The following is a 20,072-nucleotide window of genomic DNA, read 5'->3' as shown; positions in this document are numbered from 1 at the left end:
GTGCAGCAGCCAAGCAAGTTAAAAGGGCACACACCGCATCTAGTGCTGCATTTCTGTGCCATAATGTGCCTTACTGTGCCAGGGGGTCTGTAACATATATATGGATTATACATGCACACACACACACACACACACAAAACTTCATATTGTTTGAAACATCTGTATCAGGAATCATGTGTATTTCCCATATCTCTTTTCAATATGTAGCTATCAACATTTCAATATTATGTAATTACACTATAACTATGTATATGTTGTACACCAGTTACTGAGCACTTTTTTTCAGTGTAGGGGGTGGTACATTTTTGGTTTATTTTTTTATTTTTATTTTTTTTTAATTGGCTTACACTTATTGATTGCTACAAAATCACCTATTCCACAGGAAAACAAATTGCACTATTTTACTTAAGATGTAGTCAGTAAGCCCAAAGAGAAGAGACTGATAGTATGGAGATGAGGCTAGAGGTTAGAACTGGAGCTATGAGGCTAACACCATCCAAGGCCGGGAGTTAGTGTTTCAATGCACCAGAATGGCACAGACCTATTAGCATTGGCCCTCTTACCTGGAGATCACAGGTTCTAATCCCAGAGATACATCTGCCATCCAAGATCAGAAGTTTTGTGGTGAGGTAGGAAGGACCACTCTCCACAGTGCTAGTGATGTTACAGCTCTGGACAGTTTATATTTGCTCTGATGCTCAAAACTGTTCTTTGCATCAAACAGTTTTAAAAACAAGCTTATCTTTATGAGCTGGCCTCACATCCCAAATGACTAACAATAAACATATATATATATGTTTATTGTTAGTCATATATATACTACATTATATAAACTAATATATATATTAGTTTGGAGGCTGGGAGTCCATCTGGCTTTGCTCTCTGGTTGGGTGGGTGGGATGGGAATATATCTGCCCTCACCAAATAAGCACAGTACTTTCCAGTGCAGTCATCTGTCACGTGTCATGTGCAGACTGTCTGATGTAGTTTAGAACACAGTAAAACTTACTGTCAACATTAAAAATTAATAAAACATCACAGTGTATCTGAACTTAGGGGGCAGCCATTTTAGACAACAGGGTGCACATTCACAAACCAAAGATAAACAATGCTGATCTACGCCACATGTTTTTGACCGTGACAGTCATACCGTGACAGGACTCTATCCAAGGTCAGTCCTCAAACACCAGCGATGATGTCGCCCTGAATGGATGCACATACAATGAAATTTACAGTAATACCGTGTCCTACAATTTAACTTGTTTGTGCAGTCGTAATGAAGATCTACTATTGGTTTGAGTTGGCTGAGAGATATTTTGGAGATGTATTTTCCACAAAGCATTTGGGTGACATCTGAGGTCTAGGGTTCAAGGGTAGCTGCAGTTATAAACAAGAGAAAAGCAGTTTGAACATCAAAGATGAATTTGTTGAATAATTATGTCTAGGGAAAGTGGATAATCTTACACTTGAAAAAAAAAACATTGAAAAAAAGTAAAATGAGTCAAATTGCACTTTCCAAAGTTACATTATTACATAAGACATGATTTCTGTCCTGTTTGCTAAGTTCCATCTAAGTCTTATCTTCCCAGTTCTTTTCTGATATTTTTGTCTTGAAAATATATGAAAACAAGCACATGCACTCACACCGAGTTGGCCAGCTCTGGTGAAATGAAAGAGAATGCTTTTCATTGGTTTTGTTTGGACACGTCTCTGAGTACTTTGCTGGTTTGGCTGTGATCTGAGGTGTGTAGTTGTGCTTCATGAGAAAGTCTACGGGGAAATGTGCTCAGAAGCACAGGCCCCATACAAACACTGAAAGTGGACGTCTGATCATAATTTGCGCGCGCGTGTGTGTGTGTGTGTGTCGCTTAGACGCTTGTCTCCTCCACTAGTCTCTGCACACACAGTTAAAATAGTCAATTTCAGCGAGCCCTCGAATCTGTGACGCCCGACATCATTAAACACAGATCTGCGTGTCTGTAATTTTAAGCCACAGTCTGTCACCAGACATGTAGAGTGAGAGAGAGAGAGAGAGAGAGAGAGAGAGAGAGAGAGAGAGAGAGAGCTAGTATGAGTATATGGAAAACTTCATAGTGACTTTTTTTCAACCTCTTTTGTCCCTTGCCCAACAAAACATCTTGGCTTGGCATTTTACTGAGATGCAGTTGTGCAGTACAGTAATGATGAGCTTTTCAAAGTCCTCTTCTTTTGGATATGCGATTTGCAGACTGATATCCGTAGCGCCTTCAGAAGCATTTGGCAGCTGACTGCGACATGAGCATTCGCTGATAAGATTGATAGGCTACACAGAATCAGATGTGGTTGCTCATTGCACTGAATATTTACTACAAACTCAGTTCCTGTTCCAAGGCTAAAATAAGAACGCTTCCAATATCACGACAACAAGGAAATGCAGACATTTTGGTTCCTATGTTTCCCCTGCATTAAATTATATGTACTAAGGCAATAATTAGGTAATTATTCTTCTGATCCTAGCCCTGTTGCATACACTCATCGCTGGGACTGTTATTTGGCTTTCCGGCTCAAAACGTAACGTAAACTCCTTAAGCACCTCTCCTGAACATGCTACCTGCGTGTCAGCAACAAGGTATGATAAAGTAATTAGAGGATAAGATATCTCTATGATTAACCTGCAATCCAGGCCTGGCTGCAGGACTAATTAGAAGTTAGCCGGATACACCAAAGGCTGAGGAAGAGAAGGCCTTTGCAGCTGAAACCCTGCCACTTCCTCTGGACTCTTTTTATTTGCTATCCTCCTGTTAGCTTTGTAGTTTCCTGCTGTTTTGTCCTGTTTGGGCTTTCATGTGGTTGTGTTTTCTTCATGGGGACAAGGCTGAATGGAGAATTACACATCCCCATCAGAACACTCAACCTGTTTATCTGCCATGATAACTTCCTGCATGGGTCAAAAGGCATGCGGCTCCCAGGGTAATAACTGCGTGGGAACAAGTGATTAGCAGTTTGAGGTATTTAGTGTATTTGAGTGCTGAAATCTGTGTATTTTGAGCCAATTACACACCGGCCCACGCAAACTCACTACTTGGTTTTGCAGTCTTGTATTTATAGTTACTTTATTCAATATGATAGGATCTAACAGGCAAAGTTCTTTATACCTACATAAGGAGCACCAGTTACAGTTGTTGAGGTATTGTATAGACACTAACCAGCTTTGATTTCTTACTCTATTAGTTATATAAAGATGCCTATGGTTACATTGTAAATATACTCATATTATTTGTTGTCCATCAGGACCGGTGAGAACACACTCCATGCATACAGGTTTGGACATGTTTGAAAACCAAATCAATAGCTTTTGGTGAGGAGGTTTTAGAGACATTAAATTCCTCAGATGTCTGGCTCCTGTCAGCACCAACATTCTTAGTCTTTCTCCGGAGCATCACATTTCACTTCAAACCACTCTGTATGACTTACATCTTAACCAGATGAGTGCATACAGAATATGAAGTGTGGAAAGCTGTGTATTAAGGTATTAAGGGCTATATGTTCATTAGTGGTGATCTATTGTTCTTAAAAGCTTGTCCTCCTCGCCTGCTCTAAACGAACGTTTGTGCTAGTTCAGGTGTAACGAGAGCTGAGGAAAGAACCACTATACATTTCAGTGAAAAGTGTACTTTGGAGGGATGCCATAGTAGAACTTTTCACTGGGTACTTCTTCAAAGAAATGTTGTGTAAGTCAGATCTAGAGGTGGCAAAAGTATAAAAAAAATCTTCTGCAGCATTTCATTTCAACTCTAGTTCCAAGCAAAATCCACTGATGTACGTTTATTTAGAAGTAAGTGATATGAGTGCTGAAACATGTTTGCCTAACTCCAACTAGTGAACTCAAAACACAAGTCTGGCATCTTACTTCAGTAGGTTTTAAAATTCTTCTGGCATTCAAGATGAAGGCTTTCATTTTTTCCTCATTATGAACTTATTTTGCCTTTCAGCCTCAGTGACAGTAAAATGAGCATATGTAGTAAACAGACATGGGAGTCCAGCCCAGTGTGGCTTCTCCCTGTGGAGTTTCTCATGGAGAAGATAGGTTTGTGAGAATAGATGGACAATGTCATCTTGGGTCAAACTATAATATTTTAATTAAAGAAATATTTTAACAATTTAGTTTGAAATAAAAATAGAATATTTGTGTCACGTTGTAAATAACAATATAAATCATATCATTTGCACATTTACAGTATTAGCATAGAGTCATGCAGCACCTGATCTTACAACACTACTTTTACAGAATCAATAAGCTCAGTTAAGTGCCACTTTCAAATAAGTATTTACAATACAGTAATTTACTGCAAGAAGAGTTTACAGTTCCCTTATAAAGGGAAACAACACTCTGCCTTGTTGATGACCCTGAAGAAGGAACAAAATTATATTCTGTCTTCAGTGGCAAAGTCTCCAATTTAAACTTCCACAAGGTGTGCCTTTTCTGCATCCGTCCGGGAAATATGATCAATCCTTTTAATGGAGCATCCTTCCGGGGAGTCCGATTTCCAATATCCCTTCAATGTGTGGGTGAGTCCATGCATGCACATGCGTAATGCATCGTATGTGTATGTGTGTGAGCGTTAGTGTGTGTGTAAGTGTAAAGTGAGTTGTCCTCAGCAGGTTATGCTGGCTCAGCGTGGTTGGCATGTGTGAAGGTTTCTCGCCACTCTGTTAGTGTTGCTGCGCTGCTGCTGTTGCTGTTGGCCTTGCTCTGCTCCTGCTGCTCTGTCTCTCTGCGCTCGGCACACCAAGCCCTGGCCACAGTCGCAGCGTTGGAAGATCTCCAGGCCGTGTGTGCCTTTGCGCCGGTGCCGGGTGCACACCTGACCCTCGGTCAGCACCGGCTTACAGATCCGAGACCAGAAGTGCCGAGCACAGCACAAGCCCTCCCCACAGTCTGATGACCTCAAGCACGACTCCCCTTCACCACCTGCGAGAGAGAGAGAGAACTGTAATGATAATCATGTCTGAGTGACAAACTGTGTCTGTTATAAAGGATTTTAGCACATTGTTTCCCACAGTCTGTGGCTCTTGTTGGTCAAAGAAAAGTGGTCTAGAAAAGAAGCACAAAGAAAATGAAGAACAAGAAATCTTTAGAGAAGAGGAGCTCTGGAAGATGAGACTGAAAAGTGATGCCAGAGAGGAAGACAAGTGAACTGTAATACATTCACCAAAAAAAAAAAGAATTATGTTTGCACTTGCACTAGAGGAATGGAGAAAGGGTGAGTGCTAGAAGAAAAGATTGAGGTTTGACCAAGAAGTAAGTGAAGCAGAAAGAGAAGAGGACAGTGGACAGCAAGAAGGGAAGAGTTCTAGAAGTGGAACAGAGAAAAAGATAAGAAAATAGTGGTGATATAGAGAGTGTTAAGTGTTAAAACCAGAAAATATCCAGAGGAGAAGTAGAAACCTAGAAGACTTTCAGAGAGAGAAAAATGAGGAAGATATAGATAAGAATTATTCATTAAAAGCAGTGTGGTGTATTATGTACATACCTTTCAGTATTTGTTGTGGTTTTGAGTTCATGATGTTTCTTCTGGGCTGTTCTGGCAGCAGTGTGAGGTCTTGATGTTGTGCTGTGGTCACAGGTACAGTCTGGACCTCAGTGTTACTGACCTGCGGTGGCAAATCAGCAGTACTGACCAGCACAGTGGAGTTCACTTCAGCTGCCTGACATACACCTGCAAGAGAACAAACACAGACTGTCAGAGAGCAGGTCCTTAATAAAAATAAAACACACAAACCGGACCCACTGTTTATTCATTGAAATTTTAGGTCAGCTGGGTCCAGTACAAGAGAATAGAGAAGAAGGAGAATCTGAAAGTGATATCCACAAAGGAGAGGATAGAGGAGGAGAGCTGAAGAAGGATCTGAATGAGATCCAGCATAAAGTAATTGGATCTAGACGAGGAGAGAGATATGAACGGATGTAGATGAGACAGAGGAGAACAGGAAATAAATGTTGCATATCAAACACTGAGGTGAAAAGGTGTGCAGAAAACAGAGTGAATAGCAGAAGGAAGAGGAGATAAGAGGCTGAATCAAAGAGAAGTGTTTGTGTGTGTATAGTTCTCACCGTTCACACACAAGCTGTTGCTGCAGCACATGGCGTGGCGTGCACAGCGCTTCCTCCGTTTGCGACAAGGCATACATACACTGCGTGCAGCATTACAGAACTCAGCTGAGCCACACTCAGTGTCCATGGTGCACATCAGCTGCTGGAGGAGACGAAACAACACAGACCATTAGCCCCACTATTCTCACATTCTGCAGAATTCAGGTGTTAGAACCAGGTCCTAAACAGTGCTCTGCATAGTTTAGTCATCTTCCTAAATACCTGATCTAAATAATCCAGGCCCACTTCCCCAAAGATATTTTAACTAGAGAGAGAGAGAGATAATGTGATGCTCTCTCTACCATTTAATGATGATCTTAATACTATGAATCCTTTGGGAGACGCAGCCCAGCTCAAATCCCTTACTTAGACAATATGGGTGTGTTAGAGTGAGGAGAGCACTAACTTGTCTGAACTTAGAGCCTCCATTGGGAAACACTGAACGTGAGACAATATTTCATTGACCATTTAATTCTAAGCCCAGCCTTTGCACTCAATGAACTTTGTCCGTTATTCTTAGAATTTTTATTAAGCAATTCCTTCATATTTAGCAAAAAGCAACAGTTGAATCAAACCAGCTTCCAAAAATGAGCAGAGACAACAATAACACCGGAAGTCAGTCAGCGGGAAAAGCCACAGAGCTCTGTTGTTTTGTTGTGGTCTGTTACCTGCGTGACGTCAGTGTCGCCCTCCCGCGCGCCGCCGCCGCTGGGTCTCGCGCTCACGGTGTGCGTGTGAGTGTGTGGGGGAGCGGAAGCGCCACTCGTCGGGTGTTTGATGGAATTTCGCGCCGCTGCTGCAACGGGAGCCGTTCTGCCAGGCGAGCCGCACACTGCCACACACAGAGCGGCCAACAGAGCCACGGAGAACCGCCACAGCATCATAACAAGCAGAGGAGAGCAGGGTCTTCAGAGGCAGGGGTCAGGGTCGATAGTCTCCCGAGTCAGAGTTCCCCTGAGGCGTCGTGGGTCAGCGCTGTTCAGGGTCAGGGTTGATATTCTCCCGAGGCAGTGTTAGGTGCTGTCTCTGAGGGACGCTGCTGGAGTCCTGAAGCGCGCGTTTGGCGAGAGGCAGAGAGCCTGAGAGTTTTATACATGTGGACCTGTACTCCCCCGCCCCTCGCAGTGGAGGGGGAGGAAAAAGTGTTTAAGGCCTTAACGATGGGACTCTCTCACTCTCTCTCTCTCTTTCTTTCCTTGTTCTTCCATGCTCTATTTCTCAATCTGTCCCCCTCCCTCTATCTCTATCATCTTCTGATTCTCCCTCTGCCTCCTCTGCCATTCTCAAATTTTCTTTCTACCCCTCTGTCGTTCTCCACCCCTCTCCTTGTCATTCTGGACTTCTATCTCTCCCTGTCATGCACTAGCTGACTTCTCTCCCTCTTCCATTTCCTCTCTTGCTCACTATAGGCTGCTCTCATTTTGTTGTGTTGTCTCTGGCTCATTTTATCTGTTTACTTTCCCTCACGCTCTTTTTTCTCTCTCATTGCGTCTTGTTCTCTCACTCCTCTCTGGCCGTGGTTCACACATCACTGTTACCTCCTCTTTGTCTTGTACACTCAACGTAGCTCTCTTCTAGCTCGTTCTTTCGTCCCGCTCGCCCTCTCGGAAGCAGAGTTTAAAGGATATCATTAAGGTCAGTGGTTAGAGTCTTCTCTGGAGAATGCTCTTTAAGGCATTAACCCCAGATTCTCTAGTATTCTAAAATGGCGGGATTTAAACCTGTGGCCAGTGACTAATCCAGAGGAAGGGTTCCCCGTTTGTGTCTAGTTCCTCAGTGTTCTCCTCACGCTCTTTTTGATTTTTGAGTTATATTTGAAGCTAGGCCCCCGGTTTCTGTGAAGCTGCTTTACAAATAGCCAGTTATATAAAGCTCTAAACTCTAAACACAGAGTATAAACTGACAGGGAGTACACGGCCTCAGTGTAGTCTGTCATAGACGAGCGTGAAAAAAGCATGGATGTAACCACTGATTATACAAGTTTTAATATTCACTGATGTGGATCCATAGCTTAGTAAATACCATCAGAAATGTTAATTTACCCATTTGCCCTAGATAGTTGGCTTAAATCGTCCAATTAAGAGCTGCCCGTGGATGAGAATCAGGTATCAATTTTTGCAAGGCGCGAGCTGTTTTCATTTCCGGTAACATCTGTGGGATGCAGAGAAAAGTTCACTTTCTGCAGCTAAGTCCTCTCTCAAGAGTGCGTAGCCTACAGCAACAATCTCTTACGTTGTCTCACTGCTAGTAAATAATGATCTGGCGCCCTCTGTTGGTCATTACAGAGACCCAACACGTAAAAGAAATGTCTTTATTTTTTTAGGTTTATAAAGTTATAACAGGCACCCTGCAAGATGTCTTGCAGTACAAGAAAATCATAATACAATCAGATAAAAATAAATATCTTGGCAAAAAAAAAAAAATCACACCACACGTTGACAAAAGAAAGCGATGCGAATACAGTGTAGCCTCAGATAATAAAGGCAGACTGAGTCTAAATCAAGGTTACCTCCACAACTATGGGAAGAAGTTCAAACATTTCTCCATAAAACCAATAAATTATAAATTTAACTAATTCATGTCCAACAACTATTTTTTTGTGAGTAAAATAGCATTTAACGTCTTAAGGTTGGTCTAAAATGATGACTTTTTAAAAATAGTTTGTTGAACATCTAACAGTGCCCATTTAATGTAATTTCAACATTCATAATCAATATTGGATTTACTGTTTTGTTAAAAAACAATAATCACATGACCAAAATAACCTGTATGTTCACATGATAATGACACCATTACCATAATCTACGTGATAACACACTTTTTGGTGGACTGATTAAAAAATGTGCTCAAGCAACCCCAGAGGATATTTCAAGTTTCAGATATGGACATTAATGGGTTAATGGTTTCAGTAACATCACTAATGTGTGGGGCTGAGTAACCTATATCAATTTTTACTATTGATATGAGCACTGTGTATTGCAACAAATCAGTTGGAGAGAATGGAGACTGTGTCGACTAGCAGCTGGGACGTGAAGTTTCTGGTCTGATCAGTAAAAGAAATGTAAAAGGAAAGGACTGTAAAGCAGGGCACCTCAGTGCACTTTATTAAGACAAATGCTACATAGACTATGGTGTTTAGTAGTGTGTACTGTAGAACAGTACATATTCAAGAAAAGTGCTAAACACAGACTTACAATGAAATGCATTCACTGCTTTGTACTGCCCTGCCGATCCAGCCGCATAAGCATACATGCCTTAAGGACACAGTTCTCTGTTAATCCTCAGTTTCACAGTGTATAGCTGTATAGATTTTACATAAAAAGAAAAAAAGCAGATATGGCATTTGTTATAAAATGTTGGAAATGGATGTAGGGCATCATTTTGAGGCTTGGACGTGCAGCATGTTAGTGGTCAATAGAGTGTTTTAGGATGCCATTGATTTAAGGCACTATTTTTTTTCATGGTCAGATAGTATTTCAGTTGAGGTTGAGAATATGCTGTTTAGATGTTTTTATAAATAAATAAGTTATACCTGAATTCAGCTGTAGATATTTAACCACATCATTAGACAGATTTGAATGTGAGGCTATTAAATGCACAAACAGCACTGGTTCCTCGAAGACCCACCTCACAGGACAAATAAAAAGAACTGACTGATCACTGCCCAGTCACAGCTGTTAAAATTAACTTTACTTTGAACCCGTTCAAACTGGGTTTAGTGAATGTAATATCAACATAAACAGCAAGCATACTTAATTACTGGGGTCATTGGGCTATTAATATTAATGTTGTTATGAATCTGAGGCACATTAGGATTTTCTGATAAACATTTGCACAAGCCCTGGACCGGCCACGACACCAGTCAAAATATCTACTTGCAGTCATATCACATACAGAAATGTAAGGAGAGAGGAAAAGGACACAGTTGAGCAGTGTCTGCACAGGGCACTTCTGTTGTCTAATCATTATTATAAATGCAACATTTTGTGCTTTTAAATGATAAATAGCTAATATTGCGCATGATTTTTGGGGGGTAATATATTACTATATACATGTTCTATAATGCCTCATTAGTTATATGAATAACATTCAGGTCTGTGTGGACCCCAAATCTCCATCGCATACTTAACTAAGTAGTCCGCACAGCTTTTGGAAGATAGAGTTTGCAGCCAATCTGTGAGAATAATGCAATCAAGTGAAGTCGCAACCTGCTGCAACACATCTTCATCAATAAGATAAGTGTGGCTTGAGGCAAGTACGTACAAACATACAACAGGGTGGCTGCACCCTTCATTCACTCACACACACACACACACACACATTATACTCCCCCATTATTGGGACTCATAGTAGAGCACTGAAAGCTCCAATTCCCTTGTATCTTAAGTCCATAGGAACTTTAATTTCTCTATTGCAACAGTCAACGCTAACCAAAGCAGTAATGTTTCGTATTCCACTCCTTCTGTCAGTCCTCTCTCTTCACATAGTCCTTAATGTGGCCTTTTTCAAAGAAGCATGTTCCAGGCAACAGTGGAGCAGGTCATTAGTTTGGTTTGTGATAAACATGAGCCAATATGTAAAGTATCTTTAAAAGTCTACGTCCCAGCCTGAGTTATCATCAGGAGGAGGTTCTTCATTGTCCTCAGGAAAGCTGTCAAAGTTACTTGTGTCTGTGGCTGATGTCACCTGCAGAATATACCAACAATGAATAGCATATAAAACATGTCCTGAAATCCAGTTTACTTTTTATTTGAATATTACCATTTCTACTTTAATGTAGTCTTGTTATTGTAGATAAACACTTTAATAAATCTGATTCACAATATGCCATTAAGTAAACAGCTAAGATTCTCTTGAGAATTACTGTCAACCTTGATAAAGAAAAGCAAAAATCATTGTTCAAATTTCTCAAACTACAATTTTGACAGACATACTATCCCTCCGTCTTAGTGTGTCCAAAGATACCTTCTCAAGCATGTTTTAGATTTCATTTCAAAACCTGTTTGCTTCTAGATACTTTCTCAAAAGTTGGCTCACTTGGCATGTTTTACAAAATCGCTGGTAAAAACAAATAAATCTGCAGTTTTATTTATCCATGTCAAATTATAGTGCACTTACATTTGGTACGATGGGAGGTGTCAGTGTTCCTTTCCGTAAGCCCTCCCAGTTAAAGCCTTCAAACCATCTGCACAGAGCACAGATATGAGAGCTGAAGCAGCCGTACCATTCTGAGTGTAGTACGTTTTAGAAGACGTTCCAGTAACTGGTAGTAGATGGTAACTGAATATTCAAAACACTTTTATTTTCTCTACTTTGTGCCCCATTTATTTAGTCACACTTACTTGTGCTTTTGAATATCCTTGACACCGTTTTTCAAGTTTCCCAGTCTTTCAGAAGGAGTGTCCCTTCAAAAGCCAAACAAATCTCGGTCAGAGAGAGCTGTTATAACAGCAAGAAATAGTGTTTGCTTAGGAATGTAAATGTACCTGCATAGCTTTTTAATGAGATTGGCAGCATTTTTGGTAATTTTTTTTGGAAATTCAATCATGTCAATTCCTCTTAGGATGATGTTGTAAGTCTTCATGGGGTCTGGTCCTGAAAAAGGAGGACTAAGAAATATCAGGAAATTAGTGAAGTTCTTTTTTAAATGCTTAAACATGTTGCTAGGGCAGCACAATAACAAAACAAATTAGTGTAATATGTACATACCTGCCGGTCAGCAGTTCATACATGAGGATGCCCAGGGACCAGTAGTCTGCTGAAATATCATGACCTTTGTTAAGAATGATCTCTGGAGCCACGTATTCTGGCGTGCCGCAGAATGTCCATGTCTTCTTTCCAAATCCAATCTTCTTCGCAAAGCCAAAGTCCACCTAAATACATTCAATCGGGATTTCATATGGTGAACTTCTTTTGTTGGTTTTGAATATGTGCAACATATGCATGGATGGGTAGCAGGGTGGATGAATAGATGGTTAGACAGATATCAGGAGAGATTAATGAATTAACAGAAGAATAATTTACCAGCTTAGCATAGCCTCTGTGGTCCAGTATCAGATTCTCTGGTTTGAGGTCTCTGTAAATGATGCCTTTAGAATGCAGGTAAGCAAAAGCCTCCACTACGCATGCTGTGTAAAATCGAGTAGTGGAATCATCAAAAGAACCTCTGCAATAGATTAGAAACAAAAGAGAAAGAGGAAAAAATCTGATGTTATCAAGAGTAGCTTTTTTGATAAATGCATGATGGAAACTAGTAAACAGTAATTTAGAATATAAAGTGTGCATGTGTAACCTGTCTCTGAGGATGGTCCACAGCTCTCCTCCTAAACATGCCTCCATCAGCATATACAGATATTTACTGTCCTTAAATGTCCTGTACAGTCTGAAACAATATTAAATAAACAGTTAACACAAAAACATGAAATACAGCAATCAAGAGTCAAATAGTCAACAGTCAAATAGCACAGACATAATAATAATAATAATAATAAATTGATGAATTACTTAAACCTGTACGTGTGGTGTATTCTGTAAATAGCACAACAAATCTTTCACTCGTAGTAAACGTTTGGAGTGCTGAGGTTTTAGAACTGAGATGGCAGATGTGCTCTACTGCTTTGAGAGTACCTCACAATGAAGTCCGAGTGAGCTTCCTGCATGATAAGTTTCTCTGAACGGATGTGCTCCTGTTGTCTGGTGTCCACGATGTGACGTTTCTTCAGTATCTTCATGGCAAATGTCTTACACTCATCACTCTTCAGCTGCACCTGGTGTTTAAAAAACCAACAATACAACAACCCATGTATACAATATCCTCCAACTTTATCCTCCAGCATTAGTTATGCACAGATTACTGATATAGAGAAAGATTATATTGTAATATACCAACTCAACACGTCCAAATCCTCCCACTCCGAGAGTGTCTATGATATTGAAGTCCGAAAGGTGTAGTTTAAAGAAGAAAGCATTCTCTGCCTCATACCTGTGTGGGAGAAAGTGGAGAAATGGAAAGCGTTTAGAGGAATGTAGACTGAAAGTGAGGATGACTGAAGAAACAGAGGGAACATTTTCCCTCATTTTATCCTGAAAGGACATAAACCAAACTCTCATTTCTTCTCTCCTTACAAAAACCTGCACCCTGTATGAGAGGTAATGTCTAATACTCTGCTTCTTAATTCCACTAAGTTGAAACTAGTGTTGCCTTCACTAATGTTACGTTCACTATGTTCCCTAAGTGTATTTTTAGGAAGAGTACAGGCGTGCAGCTCTTCCAGTTGATACTGCTTTTACACCTTGGTTTGAGAGCTATAAAAACGCATTCATACTACATATGCTTGGTGTTGAATTTCAGCTTCGACTTTCAATAGAGAAACTTCATATTAACATGGTGCTGTTGTTTATCAGGCATCAAAGGGTGCTGAACCGTTACCAGTGTTTGCCTTTTCATATGTAGATAATCAGGATTAAATACAGTAACTGATGGTAATTGCAAGGTCTTAGTCTGAGTCAGGGTCAAGTTATTTAATTATTGCCATAAGAAATCGCACCAATCTTTGCTTTGCTTTAACTACAATGTACTCACAAAAGCCCTGGTAAATTCTATTCCTTTCATATGGTTTCAGAAAAAAATGCAATGTTCATTCTGAATTAGAATCCTTCTTCACACTGTAAAATGTCTTAGGAGAAGTGGGCATGCCAACTCTTCAAATGGGTTTTTAAAACCCTAGTCACGTGAGTAACAACACATTTGTGACTCTGACTCTGTTTGGATTGGCACACTGCTGCCCAGTGTCAAACTGAGGCTATGATTTTCCATACACACTGCCAAGGGCTCTAACACATGGGTACACACACACAGACACACACACACTGTCCTCTGGATATTATTTAAGCCTACTACTCATAATCAGATCAATTATTAGCCTGACAGGATTAGTTTGGCTGATGAAGGAGGAAGGTTTTTCTGGGTCAGAGGAATCAGTATGAGTTTTGGCCTACTGGAGAATGGCCCAATCCCCAAAAATAGAACACAGCACAAACAACTCTGTCAACATATACAGGAAAGACACTTTAAAAATATAACAACTTTACTGCAATAAATATCGAATGGACTCCATCCTGTGGTCTCCAGACAGCAGATATCCCTCCCTGAACTATGGGAGGAACAGCTAGCTGAGAGAGTAGAAGAACGCATGATCTTTAAGGTATCTAACATTAACACACCACTCAAAATGTGCATACTCTATTTTTTTTTATATAAATATAATATAATTACTAAGAAATTTGATTAATTTGAAAAAAGTAAAAACATACACTGTTTAGCTCCACAGGTGAAACACCAGCTGGGAAACGAACCGTGAACTTGCTTTGCCTTGTTCATTATAGGTTGCATTAAAGTGAGACCGGCACAAAGCCCTTGAGGTCTGCTAACACGTTTTTCAAAAGGTGTCTGATCAGATGTTGGCCTTTGAAGTAGATCATAACGAGAACAAATGAAAGGCTCGCCTAATGTATGCGCAATAAAAGATGAATTATAATGCCTATACGACCACAAGAGGGAGACACTAAGTGTTAAAAAGTCACAATGGAGTTTGTTCTGAGAGACAGCTTCTCTCAGATGGAAAATGTCTTTACAGAAATTTGAAGACTATTACATACAAGAGAAAGCTCAAAAATAAAGTATAAAATACCCATAGCATTCCTACAGCATGAGGAAGCAGCAGACCAAAGCAAGAGCGTCACTCTGCAAAGAGCCCTGGGCTGGAAGAGCATTTTATCATATGCCTTTTTCCAAATGCCTTTCTAGTCCGTATCAGCACGGCACAGGGAGTAATGCTTGCATAGATTTAGAACCTACATTGTCGGCAAATGTCGTCACCACAGATCATCAGTAAATCTCAAAGTATATTTGTGTATATGCTTGTATATCCACAAACTATTTGGGACAGGTTAGCTCAGCTAATATAAGTTTAACAGTTATTCATTCATTTGTGAAATAATGCAAATAACAAAGCTTAGTTAAATAACTGATGGGAGTATGCTAAGCTATACGTATGAAAGGATCCATGAGCTCATGGTGTATGATGTAATCCCTCTGGGTATGTGTTGAGCTGATGTACCGTTAAGGAGTAGTTATCTCTTTCTCTGGAACCTATGCTGGTATTAATGGCTGCTATATCTGACTCCAGGGCTGAAAGTGGTCTCTTGTGTCCCAAGCCATGGGCTTTTTGCTGGATCACAGCTGTCTGAATGGAGCCTTGTGCCCACAGGAAACCAGAGCAGCAGCCCCTGGGACCTCACTTTCTATCCTTTTCTATCCTTCAGACAAGAACTGGAACTAGCAGTGCTCAGCTAATTGAATTGGAATATGTCTGTGTGGCTGAAAAGATAAACTAAATGTCATTTTGGCTTTTTAAAGGATGTTCTACTTGAAATATTTGATTCTAAGTAATTCAGTATGGGATGTTGCTGTTTTTTTTCCCTGTTTTCTTTAAATGCTGGAGCGTTTAAACAAAGAAGTGCCAAACTGTTCCATTCTTTGTTGTTATTAATTATTAGTCTTTGTTGATTAAGGCAACTTCATATTATCATACTGACCCAAGAGTTTAGTTTAGTTTGCACAAGTAGGACATGACACTGTTTGTGCGTCCCTCTGAGGCCAATTACAATAGGTTTGCTCTGTGTCATAGTTTGAGACTAATATCTCTGTGACATGTTCATCAAAACCAATGTTTCACCATGCCAGAACACAGGGGATTAGAAACTGTGACTGCTGAAGCAGGGTATTAATAACATAACAATCTGTGGGATGTAACGGCACACAGACCACAGAGATGATTTCATTATTTTATCAGCTAAGGGATTTACAATGCAGATGAGAGAGTGAGTGGGAAAGTTTCTATTTCTGCTTTCATGTCAAAGAAGTAACTTTTGAAGAGACGGAGGAGCTAAACCTCTTAGCTCTCTTTCTGCTCTGTTTTATTCATGGCGTCATTTCCAAGCCTAAGCTCAATATTTATTGTGGCAACAGTAATCTCTTTGTGAGTGTGTTTGATTGGGTGAGTGTGTGTTACTGTATGAATGTGCTCGGTGATAAGGTTTCTGAGGGTTCACATTACTCTCGCCTTTGCAGTCCTTCAGCTGAGCAAGGATCACTTTAACATCACCTCAAACTGCCAGAGAGGTCCGTCTGTCTCACACTCTCACCTCTCTCCTATTATTTCTCTACATTGAAAACAATGTGTTGCTGGCTCTAAAGATCCTGACCTTCTCTGTTTCTTTCAGCAAAAACATATGTTCTTATATAACACTTGCTATAAATGAAACAGACTTAGTGAATATATAATTAGCACAGCAAATTATACACAGTATAGACATAACTGTAACAAGTAACAGTAACTAGAAACACTCTCCCAGAAAGTTCTCTTAAATATACAACTATGTGCTAAAGTCTTGTAAATGCCATTGGAAACATAAGCACAACTTTATGTAAAAGTAACAGGGGAGACTTACTTTGCTTTGGCTTCTGCATCTTCAGATCCTTTACTAGAAACATCCTCCAAACCGCCAATGAGGTGCTTATACGATCTAAAATAAATAAAAATGAAAGGAATACTTTCAAATTTTTGTAAAAACAAAAACATTTGTAAATACAATTTTTACATTTGATAGATGTAAAAATAGCAGGTATTTCATATGTGTAGATAGTGTAGATGAGCAGATATTTGCTTCAACACCAACACATGTCAGATCAGTTCAAACTAATATTAGATTTTTTATTTACAGTTGTTCAAAATAATCAACTTGATTATGTTTTGTTTTTTTCCTGCTACTTTTATTGCAGTTTATTTAAAATGGGTCTTAACTTTTGCACAGGCTATAGTTTTGTTTTGTTTTTTTTCAGAAAATAAACTGTAATTGTCAATTAAAATCACTAAATAATTCATTTGACCCAGGGATATTACACAGCAGCAACCCCTCCCCCCAAAACCACTTATCTGGAGTCAAGCCATCAAGCTTTACCAATAGAACGTGAGGCAAGGTTCATATTGAATGACTTATACTTGGATCTGAAAACTATGTAGTTTAAATATTTTAAAATTACAGCTTCAAAAGAACCATGGAGCCCAGGAGACAAAAACATCCAATTCTTACATGGCATACCTTTAAACTACATGGCAAACTTTGAAATGCTACATTGTGGAATACCCCTCTAGGTGCCAAAATGTTTTGCATAGAAATGTAGGCCATTACCCTAAAAGAGCTGGATGTTTAGGCAATGCTGGACAACTGTGCTAAAATACCTGCATTCTAATATCTGCCTAAGCCTAACCAAATTACATTTACACTTCTCTGTAGTTTCAGTTTTTATATATTATAACTCTTTATGTACATACGAATTTCTGTATCAGCAATTGTAGATATTTCCATATCATCTTTAATAATCTAAATATATTTCATAACACTGTCTGAAGAGCAGATGTCCTATTTAAAATAAGGGAGTTTTGAATGGGCAGTCAACTTGTGAATTCATTCTTGAATAATAAGAACACTCATTCAACCGTTTTATCTGCTGCTGTGAATATTAGTGTAAATGATGAAATCCTCGCTACAAGAAAACAGGGAGGGGGTGAGGGGGAGAGAGAGAGTGAGAGCAAGAGCGAGCAAGAGAAAGTATGCACAGGAGAGATATCTATTTGATTAGTAGGATTAGGAGCAATGGTAGTAATGCTGGAGATGTACTTCAGGTGATGTGTTTATAACTAGAAAGGCACTTCTGGTACCACAGTGTAATCTACTTTGGTAAATATTTCTACTTTGGTAAATATTTAAATTCTCTCTCCCCCCCCCCCCCCCCCCCTCTCCCGCTCCCTCCCTCCGATTGTCCTGGGAACAGTAAATGGAATTTATTCTGAAATGCATCAAAAACTACACAAATAAACAATTACATATGTACTAGGATATAGCTTCAGTCTAAAATCCTAACATTTAAACAATGAAAGCACACATGCGGTGTAAATCTCTGCAGCAGAGTGTTGATGGCTGATGGCCTGCAAAACTGTAAGCAGCACATAAAGAATGGAATGAGAGTATTTCTCAGGAGGGAACCTGTGTGCAGAGCTTACTGACACACATGGCACTTTAGCTCAGCCTAAATAGCTTGATTCATTGAGCTGTGGAGGGGAGCAGAGAAGCACACCTTCAAATAGACACACAAAAGCACTACAAGCATGTACACACAGTCCAGACATACACACAAATAAATACATCTATTATAATCAGCAGACAAATAGTTTACAGTCTGACAAATAACAGTCGATTTGAGTTAATTATTTCTGTCCACAGTTCTGTACAAAGTTCAGAAAAAATGTAAAAGTGTTTTATCAGAACAATCATTATTAGCCAATACTAAGAAATAGACATAATATTAATAAGCAGTGTTTTTAATACCAGTGTGTTCACTGTTCAAGCCGGTCCTCATAGCATTATAGGAATTATTGTAATTATTATCCATTAATAAGTACTTCTTTATATTAAATCAAATGTGCGACTGAGGTCCTCAAATAAGCGTAGGCACTGTCCGGGCCACTGAGGAGGCATTTGTAATTATTGGTGCTTTTACTTGCAAAACTCATTTATTGCCAAATACGTCATTTAAGACTTGGCACAATATTCTATCAGTAAAATTATATTGTTGAGTTTGGTTTAAACAATATAAAAGCAATCTGTGTTCATCATAATATATAAAATAAGTGTTGTAAGTTAGCCTTGTGCATTTTAGTAGCTCCCTAATAATGTAATAATAAATGATATTAATAATATTATGAATTATTAATTATATTAATATATTCTATAGTAGTCTTTAATAAATACAGATAATGGTGCTGAAATAATAGGTAGTACTCACTCTCTGTCAATAACAAGGCAGGTAACCGTTTCAGCAGCAATGACATTGGCTGTCCTGATGTCCTCACTGTGCAAACACAAACAATGAAATTTGAGGGCAAACAGAAATGGATCACTGAAAAAAACAATAAATTAGTAAAAGTGTTCAAACTAACACATAATCATCAACTTAACTTTAAATAAAATCAATTAGCATATATTATTTAAATTATGTATAAATTATTTCAGGAATTACAGAACTGAAAAATATATTACTCAAGATGTTGCTTAGTTTAAATATTATTTCTATTTTAAAAAAAATGCAATAATCCAGACATTACTGAGATTCTCTCTGTGTGCCATCATTGCTGTCCTCTGCCTCACTGAATTCTGAGGAGGAATCCCCCCAGTCACACGAGTCAGAGTCTGAATCCCAATTCACAGAGTCCATCATCACGTTCACCTGGCACTCACTGCCTTTACTGTCCGACTTTATATAAACTATAAAACTTTACTCCCACATTTGTCCCTATTCTTCTGTATGTTCTAAGGCTGCTAACTACTAACAACCCAACAAGATCCATTCAAACCTATACTCTACACACACCTAAACAGAAAGAAGACTACACAATTGCACATGCACATACTGTCCATGGCCGATCAAAGTCTCTTATGCTTGGACAGAGGTGAGAATTCTTCACTACACAGCACTAAATCCCCCACAACACAAATACACAAACACCCCCCTGAGAGAAGGTCACAGCTGCTCCACACGATAACGGAGAGGCGAGGCAAGGCGAGGAGAGGAGATTTTGGCACTACTTTAAAATGTCATTATGGAGCCAAATAATGTGAGTGTGAGCTTGTTGTGATGAGGGTCATTACAGAGTGAGTGCTCTATAAGAGGCTTTATAAGAGGCATTAAGTGGACAGCATGCTCTCTTGAGAGACCTGCACTGTATCATCGTCTGAAACAGTAGCACCTGCTGTCTGAAAACTGTCCCTCAGTGCCAGATATGTGTCCCTGCTCCAATCTTTGTCACAAATAGACACA

General features: G+C 39.4%; 2 protein-coding genes across 3 annotated transcripts in view; both read right to left on the bottom strand.

Annotated features, from left to right (window-relative positions):
* Positions 1 to 4,169: 4,169 nt before the first annotated feature.
* Positions 4,170 to 7,308, bottom strand: dkk1a (dickkopf WNT signaling pathway inhibitor 1a). 2 transcript variants are annotated; one of them, XM_066679758.1, is made up of 4 exons: positions 6,802 to 7,308; positions 6,095 to 6,233; positions 5,514 to 5,699; positions 4,170 to 4,951 (listed from the first exon to the last, which is right to left on the bottom strand). In XM_066679758.1, exons 1-4 carry the CDS (start codon positions 7,015 to 7,017, stop codon positions 4,653 to 4,655), a joined length of 840 nt encoding a protein of 279 aa, XP_066535855.1. In that variant the 5' UTR covers positions 7,018 to 7,308; the 3' UTR covers positions 4,170 to 4,652. The 2 variants fall into 2 exon arrangements, with proteins under 2 accessions (XP_066535855.1, XP_066535854.1); XM_066679757.1 differs by having other exon boundaries at positions 6,095 to 6,236; positions 6,802 to 7,306.
* A 1,169-nt stretch (positions 7,309 to 8,477) lies between these two features.
* prkg1a (protein kinase cGMP-dependent 1a) overlaps positions 8,478 to 20,072 on the bottom strand; it is a 55,332-nt gene continuing 43,737 nt past the window's right edge. Inside the window, exons 8-18 of the mRNA XM_066678476.1 lie at positions 19,041 to 19,106; positions 16,646 to 16,720; positions 13,019 to 13,115; positions 12,761 to 12,900; positions 12,426 to 12,515; positions 12,158 to 12,299; positions 11,843 to 12,006; positions 11,620 to 11,742; positions 11,476 to 11,538; positions 11,252 to 11,318; positions 8,478 to 10,819 (exon numbers count right to left, since the gene is read on the bottom strand). Of these exons, the coding sequence (XP_066534573.1) occupies positions 10,721 to 10,819; positions 11,252 to 11,318; positions 11,476 to 11,538; positions 11,620 to 11,742; positions 11,843 to 12,006; positions 12,158 to 12,299; positions 12,426 to 12,515; positions 12,761 to 12,900; positions 13,019 to 13,115; positions 16,646 to 16,720; positions 19,041 to 19,106 (1,126 nt within the window). The 3' untranslated portion in view covers positions 8,478 to 10,720. The remainder of the gene's footprint in view (positions 10,820 to 11,251; positions 11,319 to 11,475; positions 11,539 to 11,619; positions 11,743 to 11,842; positions 12,007 to 12,157; positions 12,300 to 12,425; positions 12,516 to 12,760; positions 12,901 to 13,018; positions 13,116 to 16,645; positions 16,721 to 19,040; positions 19,107 to 20,072) is intronic.

Source organism: Hoplias malabaricus, chromosome 8, assembly GCF_029633855.1.
Source record: "Hoplias malabaricus isolate fHopMal1 chromosome 8, fHopMal1.hap1, whole genome shotgun sequence".
NCBI lineage: Eukaryota > Metazoa > Chordata > Actinopteri > Characiformes > Erythrinidae > Hoplias > Hoplias malabaricus.
This window is presented reverse-complemented; position numbering and strand designations above follow the sequence as displayed.